Source organism: Scleropages formosus, chromosome 8 (genome assembly GCF_900964775.1).
Source record: "Scleropages formosus chromosome 8, fSclFor1.1, whole genome shotgun sequence".
Classification (NCBI taxonomy): domain Eukaryota; kingdom Metazoa; phylum Chordata; class Actinopteri; order Osteoglossiformes; family Osteoglossidae; genus Scleropages; species Scleropages formosus.
In genome coordinates, this window is record NC_041813.1 from 21,550,195 (window position 1) to 21,564,046 (window position 13,852).

Sequence of the window (13,852 nt, forward strand, 5' to 3'; positions counted from 1 at the left end):
CAGCATAGGTTCACAGCAACATACACGCAGAGACAACGCACTAAGAAATGTCCTGCAATTTAAACTGATATTCAAAACAGGACCACTGATGCAGTATGCTTCATAAATTCCCATTCCAGAGACTTTGCTTGTTAATGTGATATTCTATTACTTCAAGTCGCATAGTCTTGAATTGTATTTGGTTGAGTCTCCCTGCAGATTATTTTTAATTGAATCATAAATATTAATGATTTAAAGAGATATTTACTGGGAAAAAGTGAAGAGATAAAATTTACTTCTCCATAACTACAACTGACAGTTTTAGAGAACAGAACCATGGCAAGCACAAGGACGGGGAGATTTTTTTCCCCTCTTTGTATTTCTGGCCCACATCGATTGAAGAATTATAACATGGAGCACAATTCCACTGGGCCAAGAAATAAAATATCTGATTTTTGTCTTCTACTTGACCTTCCTCAGACTTGCTTGATTTTGTTATTTATTGGATAAGCTCCATAGAGAAAATACTGTTTCCACTTCAGAAAGACCATACAGTTAGTCTAAATACACATGAATATGAATACTTAATTCTTCTCTGAATTGTTTTTCCCCCCTATTGTAGTAAAAGAAAATGTTACATGTTCAACAGTGAGAGACTAAGACTCTTCATGCAAAATCTAAACACCAATGTTACAATATCAGGATGTATTATTTAAGATAGGTAGGTAAAAAAGAAAAAAAAAAAGTTGAAAATTTCACAACTCTTTCCATGGTATATTTTTCATTTTAAGTCATATCTCAAAAACAAGAGATCTATGTTCACTCCTAATTCTTCATCTGTCAGACTGTCTGCACGACCATTTCCAAAGTTTTTGGTTGTCATGCACTACAAATAAAAGTCAATTAAAAGAAAAACTCAAACAGGCAGTTAAGTTAATAACTCAATTAAATGCATCGCTAGACAATCCAATTAAGAGTGAGATAAACAAATGCAGTTTGGAGCTTTAAGAACATTTGATCTGCTGTGTAATTTAATTGGTGGGAAAAGTGTTATATCACGCGTCACAGCCACAGCCAAATGACATTAGGGGCTGGAATTTTATAGACTTTTTGGACACCTGATGCCCACAGCTAGAGACCCAGGTACTTCTTGTGGGTTCAGCCCGGTCCCTCATCTAGACTTCTGCATTCTGTGGCTCGGAGCATTGTTCCCATGGTGAAAAGGGTACACGTTTAACGCAAAGGCCTTCCTTGCTCCCAGGTAAATCAAGCTTGCCAAACGTTACCCTCGGCCGCTGGGTGGAAAACAAAACAAGATGAGAAATTAATTTTGGAACATTTCTGCCAGGATCAAAACAGAAGTAGATAAACTGGTTAAGAATTTCATTCTCCAGTTAATATCCATCTAAGCTTTTTGCCCAGTGGGGTTTGGTTTTTAATTTCTTCCCATCTCCGAGGGCTCAGACTACAGTCCCCACAATTCTTCCTTTTTAATTAACTTATTTCTGGGCAGAATTTGGCTGGACTGTGGTCAGCCCTTTTAATCAAACTAAATACTCAGTCTTTAATAATAGATGTACAGTATGAGTACATCCCCTACTTTCCTCAGGCATCTCCAGTTATACGTGGGAGTGCACTTCTAGGTACCACAGAACACACACAGTGTACTTCATTTCATATTTATGTCATGAAAACCTTATGTGAATTTAATCCTGGTTTCTCAATGCACCATTCGTGAACCACACATGCACTGCCAGTGCTTTGTTGCACTTCATGTTACTGCTCATAAATGTTCATCTAAGTCCCATAATCCTCAAGGAGCACTCACTTTGTTGTCCAAAGAGCACAGTGAAGGTATCTTGATGACAGTACCACACTGGGCCTTTTGGAACCATGACTAGCCTACACAGAGGACAGGGGCTGCAAAGGCAAGTAGACCCCCATCCCCAACCTGCGTGGCACCAGGAATCCCCACGGAGAAGGTCCGTTCCAGTGCCAACGCCTCTTTGCTGCTAGATCCCTGGCAGACAACTCAGGGGTCAACAGTTCACCGCAGGAACAAATGTGCCGTGGCCACCGGGAGAAATGGATGTCAGTCACTAGCATCCTGTCCCCCCCAGCCACTGGGAATAAAGCTTTTAAAAATATATATATTACTTTTCCTCTGGTTGTTTTACTGCTCCTTTGTCATTTGCGGGGAAATTTGATTTGGCTTGATCCGGACAACTATTCACGGTCACTGTGTCGGTTAGTGATTCAAATGAAAATTACGACGGATTTTCCACTAACGTAGCCTTGATAACATTCATACAGTGCCAAAGTGATAAATATTTATGAAATTGCCCCGATGTGAGAGTAATGAGAAAGTTTCTGTTCAGATTTTTACTTTCTAGCTCTCTTTAAGTGCCAGTTTCACTGATAGTTTAGTTTGTTACTGGGGATCAAAAATCTCATGCGCTCTGCCCCGGCTACCATGTCAGGAAGTGATTCACATGAGAGATGATCCCAAAGATGATGGAATGTTGTTTGCACAGATGATGGGATGATATTTCTGCAGTCAATATTTCCTATGCACACCGAAACAAAGGGTTTTCTTTGAGGTAGTCAGTTTTGTGTAACAGGAGCGCTAGGCGGAAAACTCGGTGCCTTGGTAATTTTGTTGGGTTCCCTAAGACATCCCAGAATTCCACTGTATGTTATAATGTGTGGAAATAATTGACAGTCCACAATCAAGGTGAGAACCTTGGCTTTCATTTAAACTGACATGTTTTAATGCCAAACACCTCATACTCAGCAACAAGTAACCAGATTATCTGTTGCACTGGCTTGTTAAATAAAGTTTGTTTTGCTTATTGTTCTCATTTCATACCTGACAACTTTCTCTTTGCAACCCACTAATCCAGCTATTGTCTTTAAGCAGCTTGCCTGCCCTGAAAAGCTACTTACTTACAAGTGATTTAAAAGGGGGGGGGGGGGGGGGGTCTTTTTTTTTTTTTTTTTTTTATAATAAAAAAAAAAAAACTGTGTACTACAATTATTCAAAGCCCCATTTTCTTCAGGATGATGTCAAAGTGTGTGGATTGTTTCACCATTCAGGTCACCAAGTGTTATCTACAGCTCTTTTTTCAGGTCCTGCAGATTATTCCATAGCTTCACCCACAGAGCCCTGCAAAAAAGGATTAAATAAAATGATGTTTTAAGTATAAACAGTTTAACAGCAGCTCAGAACAGGCAAGAGAGGAGTAGCACTGTGTGTTCCCCAGGGGAACAGAAACATTCCAGTATGATAGTCTCTTTTGACTGATGGAGCCGTATGACTCCAGTGCCTCTTCTGTGCCCTTCCAACAACAAACCCCGCCGTCAGTGCACCCTGCCAACAAGCCCTACATTACGTGGATGGGTGTTAGTTTACCAGCTGTTGTCACATATTGCCAAGTCTTTATCCAGAAAATGAAATTCAATGACTCGCCAGAGGCTCCGATTCACCCTTCCCAGGATGACAGATCAACATTTCTGATACACAAACTGCCCCAGTCATATTCTAGGTTAAGAACTAACTTATCGGTTTCTTCTCACTCTCATCCAGCGAGGGGGACAGCGTGGTTGGCTGAGACTGCAATTACCGCTACTGATAGGGTCAACCAGTCCTCATTGGCCTCAAAAACGTAGTGCGCCACCTACACCGATGATTCCCAAAGCTAGAGCTGCAACCCAAATGAGGGTCCTAAGGGTGTTCCTCAGGGTTACGGAATGGCCTCAACACACAAATATTGCAGTGTTATAAGCGAATACCTTTACTGGCACAATATGAAGGGTTATTAAAGAGCAATTGAAGTGGCACAGTTGTGGATAACATAGTATCCATACCTGCATAATGTGTGTCATGGGTCCATTTTACATTCAATACTTTGGCATCCAGCAGTCCAGTGAGGGGCCTCTTGTTAAGTTGCACTTTTATCTGAATGACATTTCATGTACGCAAGACGTTACATTTATTGTACTTACACACTAAGAACTGTACACTAGGCCCAGTTCCATCAACCTCCCCACCTTGTACCCTTAGCCCCAGAGAAAGCATGAGGCAATGCCATCATAAACTTCCATGACTTACCTCCAAGAGGCAACATCCCCCCCCCGACCAACCCATCCCCTCATAGGGTGCTAACATGAGTATTTCGCTATGGTTCTAGAATGGGGACCTCCCTTCATCAGCATTTCCTTGAGTTAGGACCGCAACATCTCAGAAAGGCTCAAGAACAAGGACCAGCATCCCAGACCCACCCCTCTCCACACACATGCCAGGTTCCCTCCACCCACAGCAGACATGTTGCACAACCAGACCAGCACCACCACGTTACTCCACTCTACAGTTCCCCGACTGCATCCCTGCCTACCGCAACAAACTGTTACTGACCGCCCAACAACCCGCACCCTCCTCATTCACAACTATTGACCAGCCTCAAACAGATGAGCTCCTTTAATGCCAGCCTTAGCCTCGAACACCGAGCTCCACGGGACTGATTTCGGCACCAAACCCTGTTACGATCCCCTCCGCTGTTGCCACCTGCGCTCGCTCCCCACCACCTTCTGCATAGTTTAACATTTTCCACTCAAATGCCTCCCCAAATAAAAGCCTCAGTGCACACTTCTTAATCTTATCTTATGTAGCAACACCCTCCATAATCAAAGCTTGCGCTCTGGGTTCAGATGAGGCTACGAAAGACGCACACCGGCAGTGTTCATTAGGAACATCTGGAACACCGGCAGCACACAGAGAAATAATGCTTGGTGCAAGGACCTACACCTCAAGCCAACCTTCCCAGCCTACCTTAGGTTTTCTCCTTTTTCTCACTCACTGACAAGCGGTCACCCCTTATATTCCCCATAAGCTACCCTCGGCAGTTGAAGAATTTACTCACATCTTGCCCACAATCCAACTATATTCGCAACAGATCCGTTTCCCGCCCAAACTGTCGGTAACACGGATCGTTACAATATGGCCGCTCAATCTCGAGAGCGGGGAAGCCGAAGTTTACCTCGTCTGCTGTCCATACAACAACCAGGCTCTTCCACTCGCGCTTTCAGGAGAGGATGAAAAAACTCCAAGGAGGCCCGAGGAACTTCGTGCGTTTCCGGCAGCACGAACGAAGCGCTATGGGGTTCTCCTCCTCCGCGGCTGCTGATCATGTGACGGCTGAAAACTTCACACTTGTTTCCTAACTGTTTGTCTCCTTGGACACAAACGAGTACAAAAGTGAAATTTAACTTCCGCAATTCAAAATAAACCTATGCTTTCTCCCTTGTTTTTAGTTGCTTTTCAGACTGGAGCACCCAGAATATGAACTTCCCTCTCTCCTCACACACCTCCAACACTCCAGAACACACTCCTTCTAGAAGCGTCTCGAAGCTTCTCCCATTGCGTTCCATCTCTTCTCTCTCAATTGGTTTCCCTCCAAGCGAAAACCCAATCAGTTCGCAAAATGCAACACTGACAATATGAATATTACACGTAAGTTACTGTCCTTGCCCGTCTTCAAACAAACTGTTTTAAGTTCTATTATTGGCATGGCAGTTTTTAGGATTATTAAAGATTTTAATAATCGGAAATGATGAATGGAGAAATTTATTCCTGTCGTCCGTCGGTCGTGTCGAGTTGGACAGTCGGTATGTGTGGAACCACACACACCCAGCCAGCTTGGGCTGGTGATCCATTCTGATCCGTAACCAAAAAATAAAGTGTTGAAATCATGTCATGAACTTTATTTAACCCTCAAAAAATGAAGGAACAGAGTAGTAGCACTACAGAACATAACGGAAAGAGTGAGTGGTTTGCGGAACCTACCTGGGCATGAATTCGCCTCAGCGCATGCATCTCATCTACTCTCGTCTCGAACAGTGAGTGACTGGCGGCGTCAAACGGCAAAACATTTGACCCCGCCAAACGAACCTTCTTCTACAAAACTTGTAGCAACGGTCGCCACTTACCACTGCTCCACCACGTCCCGTGGGCTTCGAAGCTCGTCAGATGTAGCTGCTTCAACAACTAATTTACTAGCCCACGCGTCCCGCCACCGTAACCGCCGCTTCACCCGCGAGACCGACTGCCCGCGCGCCCGCCAACCTGCCTCTTCCCGCCCTGAACGGCTCGTTCGTCTGCTTCCAGGACACCGCTCCGACCGTAGATTGTTGATTTTACCGTCCCGTGTTTGTATTCCTCGAACATTTTTATTCAAATAAAAAATGTGTGAATCATAACTGCTCCAGATGAGTGCTGATTTTGTTACATATTGAGTTGCATCGTCCTCCATCCATGAACATAAACCAAATCGTAGAGGATCTCAGCCACAAAAGGAAACAGTACCATGGAGGATCATTGATTGTTCAATAAAGCCTCCTTTCAACTTAATTTTTCTTCCATTCTGTCCACTTAAAAGTCCTGGGAAATCATTATGTATTGATTATTAATTCAGTAAAACCATCTGAATAAATGCAACGTGTAAGAAAATGAATGGCACTGACTTCAGGGTCACCAGGCCAAGATAAAATCAAATTGAGGGTCACCGCCAAAAAACTTTGGGAACCACTGTAGGGAAACGCTGACCTGCACTCGACCCCGCGACCCAGAACACGGCAAGGACTTTTAAACATCCGCTTGATTTGCAATTACTACACGGGTGGACGGCGAAAGCCTGTGCTTCCGAAAGAGTCACTCTGACCACATAACCTCCGTCAGGTCTCACCTTCTCTCTAGTTTGACGAGAATTTAAATCCATCCGAGGCTAAGCAAGCTGGAGATGGATCGCGGTGGTTGGTTGTTCATGACGAAGTCTGCCGCCTTCGCTTCGCACCCGTGGGCCCAGGAGGCTCCCCTTTCTGCCACCTAAAGAGCCGCAGACAGAAGCAAAGGGGCCACGACATGCAAGGCCGTCGGCACCCGGCTCCTCCTCGACGCCGTCCGCTCCGTATGGGTTACCCTGACGCATTCCTTCAAATGTTCAAACATCGACCAATTTCCTGCACACGAAGTGCCTGTCATTTCGCTGCGGTGCCATATATTTGTGCTTTTCAACTTAATTTTGCCCCCAGGGCAAAAAGGGAAAAAAAAAAAAATGTTTTGATGAGCGAGTAAGGACACGATTCAAGGATCCATTGAAATAAATTGCTTCGGTAAGGACAAGATCACATTCAAAAAAGAAAAAAAAAGCTGTGAAAAAAATACAGCTTATTCAAGTCTAGACACACCTTTCAGCAGATGTGGATGCTGAAGAATGTTTTCTGTTCAGTCCTTCTTTGGCCTTTCAATTTGTCTCACGCCATCGCTCTGGGTCAAGTATGAACAGACATTCTGATTTGTTTTTTTAATTAAATCAGCCAGTTACTACAGTCAAAACATTGTTTTGCTTGTTTATGCCTCATAGTCACTGCAGATAAACTACAGCCGCACCTTGGATTTTCTAGAGCAGCGAGTGTCAAAGAGGCCAGATTTCAGAGCGTAATTATTTTCTCAGTACAGACGCACAAGTTGTCTACGCTGAAAGTCAAATGTAAACCAAGAACATAAGTACCATGTTTACTATGGGATTACAACAACTAATAATAATAAAATAATGATACTGTATATAGTTGTATGGTATAGTATATATTTATATACATAGTGGTAATTTTATTAAAAACTCTTTAAGATATAGACAGATAGGATATAAGGACTTCAATAACACTTAAGCACACGACCACAACCACGATTTCTCATTATATATCAATAAAGTGAGTCTACTTCCATGCTCTCTTGAAACATGTCACTGGAGCTCCAGACACCATGCAGGCCCAGAACTCATGAGGATGCAAATGGTCTCCATTGCCATAACCATCTCAGCTTCCATTACCTAATTTAATTATTTCCTATAATTTGTGAGAACAGCTTTTAAAATCTAAACCAGGACATGAGCGAGAGAACTAAAATAGCAATGGCTTATTGAGGTGTTAACACGGAAAAAGTGCCGCATACCAGATATCCACTTTCAGACCTTGTTAAACTGTTAAAGAGAAGAAGTGTTCGAGTAAAATCAATATAGAAATAGAGTATGTAATAATAAATGTACATTTGCTGTTCTTGCCGGTGTTGTTATTGTCAGTCACATTTGTGTTGCAAACAGAAATTCAGCGTTCTGTGAAATTCATTGCACAGGCCTTGTGGAGAAAAGCAGGAGAAAACAAAAAGTAAGCCTACCTTAATAAAACTGATAAAATGGCAATTGTGGAAAAATGCGTGCTTTTTGTCACCTACGCGTCAGTCGAAAACACAAAGCTGATAAATATCAACGAATGCAAAAAAAATGAAACATTTCGGGAAGTATCTTGAAGCAGGTTAAGTCCATCATTACTATTAATAGTCACTGTTGGTGTAGTTTAACACAGGGACGCGTTGAACCTGCGGCCGAATCACGACACACAAACTCACACTTCAAACATATTAACTGCTAAATATACAAATATTATTATGTATTTTTTTAGATAGCGTTTAGAGTTTAAATACTGGGTTTTAACATACCATAATACAGCAATATAATAAGAATAACGTAAAGAATAAAACTATTAATGAAATTACATGTTTTGTCGAAACGTATTTTAACACATAAAATACAATTCCAACAACAACAATAATAATAATAATAATAATAATAGTAATAATAATAATAATAATAATAGCTGCTTATGATGAATTACCCTGTTTAAAATGTATGTAACAACACGACGTGTGCGAGACGTCCTTCGGTCCGATGCGTTGCGGTGCCGAGGCTCTGCTGAGAGAGTAAAACCCAAATCCACCTGTAAACACGCGGGATCAGAGGCGCTTCCCCACCCTCCACCTCGGACCCCGGACTCCGGACTCTGGAGGCTGTGCTGCGAGTGTGGTAAAGACGCGGTAAAGCAGTGGGGACGGAGTCTCCGTCCGTGGTGCTGAACCCGCAGTCCCGGCGCGCGGCGGAGCGGAGCGCAATGTGTGTGTGTGTATGTGTGTGTGTGTGTGTGTGTGTGTGTGGCACGCGCAGGGGACACTTTGCGGCTCGGACGCGCACTGAAAGGGCAAAGCCTCGTGGTGTCGCGTGTGTTCAGTCTGCCGCGTAGACACACACTTCCGCACCCATCGCATCCACCAGTAGTGCACAATAATAATATGTGCGCGATCATAATTACTGCCAGCCAGGGGAGCGTCTTTGCGGAGTGCTGTCGACATCGACACGCGGACGTGGTCCCTGATTTGACCCCTTGCGGCAGATATACCCCCAATGGACTGAGGAGAGGAGCGCCGAAACTGGGGGGCACTGCCTGGCTGCGGCACGAGCCCTGCGCGTTGCCATGATAGCGGCGGCGCGTGAGGACGCGGCGTGCCTTTCAAGCAGGGCCTCCGGTTCTCTCCTTCTGTGTGTGTCTGTGTTGGGGGGGTCGAGAGGGAGAGGGAGACCGGTCCGAAACACTCAGCCTTTGTGTCTCACGCGACATCCCTGAAAAATGTAAGCAGAGGAGCAGCGGCGTCGGGGGGGAGAAGCCGGGAGCCGGAGACCCGGCCGAGCACGGAGACGGAACCCGGGGAGCAGCGCTGCAGCTCTCGTCGGGCCAGAAGCGCTCATAGCCGCACCGCTCACGCTTGGAATCTCAAAGTCCATGTGAGAAGAACACAGCTCCCTAAAGTAAAAGTCCCCGCTATGATCTCTTATTTCTCTAGTCGCGCGAGTCCGTCAGAAGGAGAATTGACTGACGAGCTCGAGCCGAACCCTGTAACACTGTACACCGCGGACCCGTTGCTAATGGCAACGTGCTGAGCACAGCCAATGAATGAGAGACAAGGCTGAACGTGCGAGGAAGAAAGTACTTCACTCTTTCACCGTGTACTGTTTGTACGGCTTTTTGGGATGCGTGCTTTTGTCCATCTCTCTCGCTCTCTCCATATATAATAATATATGTATGTATAAATAGATAGAGAGCGAGTATATAGGTATATACGTGAGTGAGTCTGTGTGAGGGGGTATTATTTTAACACTCGACGGAATAAATATACTCCGATCTTTGTACTGGGTCATTTAATCATGCTGCTGCTGACTAAAGGCAGGAGGCGAATCCTAGAAAAATATAATAACCCCGGACAGTTCCTTTTCATTTCCATTAATGAGCTGTGAGCGGCTAGGAAATCAATAAGTAGGTGTATTAAAAGTACACCGCAGTCCCTCGCGGTATAAGCTCTCCCACGTCCTCCACATCTCCTGCTGACGATGAAAGCGGACAGAAGTCGCCTCAGTTGTCTCAGCTGTACCGGACACTGGTGGACAGGCACTCGGTCCGAAAGGACGCGAGCGAACCAAGAATTTAAAGTTACACCCGGTGAGAGCGTGACTCCAGGGTCGCGCTCAATCTCAGTTAACACCAAGCAGTGTGAATCCCGCCCGGCTTTTTTAAAACGTGAGCAGCCGCTTCTGAGTGAGAGTTTCACTTCCTTTCTTTCGAGTAATAAATATTGTTTATTTTCATCGTGAGCGCATGCAGAAACAGGGCCGCTTCCTTATATGAATGAAATATGAACGTTGGGCAACATCATCCAGGAGAACTTTGCTGACTTTAGTCTCATAGCAAAAGAGTGAACCGTCTTACTGCTCTCGCCGTTTTAATGCAAAAATGCTGTAAAAACAGTGTCGTGTTTTCGAAAGCACGTGTTTTTTGGTTTGCTTTTTTCCGCTGTATACTTTGAAAGAAAAACTGCAAGATAACCTGGTCGGAATAAGCCTTAGGGCTGTTCCAGGTTAATAACGTCGAGTAAAACAAAGACTCCCGAACGTGCTGCTGTTTTATCTATGATGATGATGGCAAAAGGAGGGGACTGGAGAAGGACATCGACCCCTGTGAAATGTTCTCCAGCGCATGTGTCACTTGCGTAACTTGCGCGTGTCCTCCATGTGGTCCCGAACAACACAAACAACCTGCTACCGGACCGGTGAGTGACTACTAGTCATGTTCCCCAGACAGACACAGAGCCGGGGCGGGCAGCACGGTCCTCGGCCACACTTTTGAGGGTCAGGGGCAGCACCCGGAACCCCCGAGTCGCCCTACAGCGCGATGGACCCAGAGGAGCAACGAGAGAGAGGCTGCGGGTCACGCCGGCAACACGTTAACTAGGAAGTGGATGGCATGGCCTCCGAATCGAATTCGTATTCATGATTTAGTGAGAGTGAGCACAAAGGGGAGCGGAGCGGGCGATCAGCAAAAACACATCACACAGTCAGTGGTGTCACCACAATTGACGGAGGAGGAGGAAGAGGAGTCTTACCGAATCTTAACACATGCGGCATCCCCCGACAATATCCCACACACAGTAAGAGCAGCAGCGGAAAGCTAACGGTGCACCTGAAGCTCACATGGGCCACCAGCGGGGAGGGAATCTTCATGTTGCGGCCGTGCTGCACAGTGTCCATCCCCCCGTGCGTGTCGCGAGATTCCCCGGAATTCTTCCGTTCACGTTAGAGCAGGGTGACGGCCCGCGCGCCAGATCACGGCATGGTCACTCGCAGCGGGGGGCGTGCGCGCGCCGTCCCAAATCCATCAGCAATCCCTGCGCGTCCCCCCGCGCCTCGCTCTCTCTCTCACTGCGCCAAGGAAGAACCTTCCGATTCAAGGAGCGCCGGGGCATCCATGTCCGCGTGAGCAAATCCGACAGAAATCCATACACGGGGGAGTCTGGGGGGAAAAAACGGGGCGGAGGGGGAGGGGGGTGGGGTGAGAGAGTAAAGCAACAGCGGCGTTAGGTATCCAGAGGGAGGCGGGTGCCAGTGTGGACCGGCGAGGCGCTCGCGCTGCCTGCGTGCGCGCCCCTTCTGCTGCACTGCTGCACCCGCCGCTTCTGACGTCGAGCCAAGTGCGCGAGAGCGCGAGACAGAGGGAGAGAGAGAGAGAGAGAGAGAGAGCGAGGGAGAGAGAGATAGAGAGAGAGAGAGAGAGAGAGAGAGAGAGAGAGAGGGGAGGGAGCGCGAGCGCCGGGAGGAGAGACAGTTGCCGTTTTCGCCGGTGCCGCTGACCACAGCAGCCCCCCCGCCCCCGCTCACTGTCCGCGGCCCCCAGGCTGCCGCGCTGACCGCTGCCTCCAGTGGTGCCGGTGGTGCCGGTGGTCCGGCTTTCCACGTGGCTCGTTTCGTGAACCAGCTCCACTTCGCCAGATCCGTTTCGCGGTATCAACGATGAGCCCTTAGGGTCTCAAGTTTTCCAAGAGATCTATAGCAGACAGTTTGTACCCAGTGAAGGGTGGTGGTACAAACAGCCCTGGGGGGGGGGGGTAAACGTTTAATCGTGTACTTTATTTTTATTTTATATTTTCCCACCGCAGTTTCCCTAAAATTACACATAATCCACGTTATAAACTGTTATGGAAATTAGACGTTGGGCGTTTTCACATTTCCAGTTCGGAGAAAGTGTCAGAAAAATGTTTCCGTCTCGGAGTATAAATCGACTATAATTTTCATTCGCTTCTGAAAATATCAGTTTGCCTTGATGGCATCGGTTCCCGTACAATAAAAATATCTATAATTAGGAACAATTCCCGAGAAAAGCCGAATCGAACGCTCTATATAATATACTGCGATTGTAAACATCGTCAAGTACCGCTTTGTCTCCCGTGTCATTTATTTTCTGTTGTGCGTTTGCACGGGAAAACACGCGCGTCTTTTGCCTGTTTACAAGATTTAAAAAGCACCAAAAGACTCCCGTATATTTGTGTACTGAACAATCTTCATTAAGTTGAGTAAGAGCAGTGAGTAAAAACATGCTGTTTACTTGTTTTACTTATTTCTTGTTGTGTTGGCCTTAGTTTTATATTTTTAAAATTATGGAGACATTACGTGTGAATAAAATAGAAACACCACATAGATCCGTCAGAACACTTTTCATTTATTTATTATTCATCCAGTCGGGTGTCTGCAAACGACAGCAAGTGACACGCGGATGTTCCACATAGTAAGGTTTTCTAATAAGCTGGATCTCAGACACGCGACGCTCCCACTCCACTGTCCACGCGGTGCCATGTGTCCGGTCTCCTGACCCACTGAAGGAGCGCTCGTGTCGGTCCCGCTCCAAGAGCGCCTTCCCTCACTGCTCATAAGTGCACTCGGATGCACGTGGAGCGGCTCCTCCTCGGACGCCGCGTCCACCATCACGTCCGCAGTCCGCGCGAGGTTCACCCGCGGGCGCGGGCGCGTGCGACGGATCGCGCCCTCCCTCGCGGACTTGTGCGTTTCAGCACCGCGGAGAGCGGCCGGGTCTCGCCGCCCTGCCTTAACAGCGCCGGCGATGAAGCTCCGGCTCGCTCCTCGCCCCAGTGCCACGCGAGGAAGGCCGTGTGTTTGCGCGTGGAGCCCGAGCCTTGTTCTCTTATGGGTCATTAAAGTGGAAACGCCAAGTTTGAGTCGACTTTCAACGGCGTCCTTGTACAACTCCGAGATGCGCCTTTGGGCTTTGAACTTACACGATCCAAGGTTTCGTTTTTTTTTTAATTATTCTTCTTCTTCTTATTATTATTATTATATATATTATTATTATAGTAGTAGTTGTTGTAGTAGTAATATAATTATCATTATTTGGCGGGAGTATGCACAAATGGATTTCAAAATAGTCACTACTTCATCCTAGAAATACATATTATACATACCACAAATATCATTAGAATAGAAAACAGTAAAAATCAAATGGACACTATATACTGTATATAGCCGCGTATAGGCGATTGTTTGATTCTATTTTACCGTTTGCTACTCATTCTGCGAGTAATTAAAATGCATATTTCGCTAGCATGTTTACTGTTGTATTTGTTAACTATCATACCCATATTTATTTATTA

General features: G+C 45.9%; 1 protein-coding gene across 1 annotated transcript in view; it reads right to left on the bottom strand.

Moving 5' to 3' along the window:
• Positions 1 to 6,962, bottom strand: part of LOC108937209 (glutamate receptor ionotropic, kainate 2) — a 152,927-nt gene extending 145,965 nt beyond the window's left edge. Inside the window, exons 1-2 of the mRNA XM_029254144.1 lie at positions 6,828 to 6,962; positions 5,965 to 6,010 (exon numbers count right to left, since the gene is read on the bottom strand). Of these exons, the coding sequence (XP_029109977.1) occupies positions 5,965 to 6,010; positions 6,828 to 6,962 (181 nt within the window). The remainder of the gene's footprint in view (positions 1 to 5,964; positions 6,011 to 6,827) is intronic.
• Between the last annotated feature and the right edge of the window lie 6,890 nt (positions 6,963 to 13,852).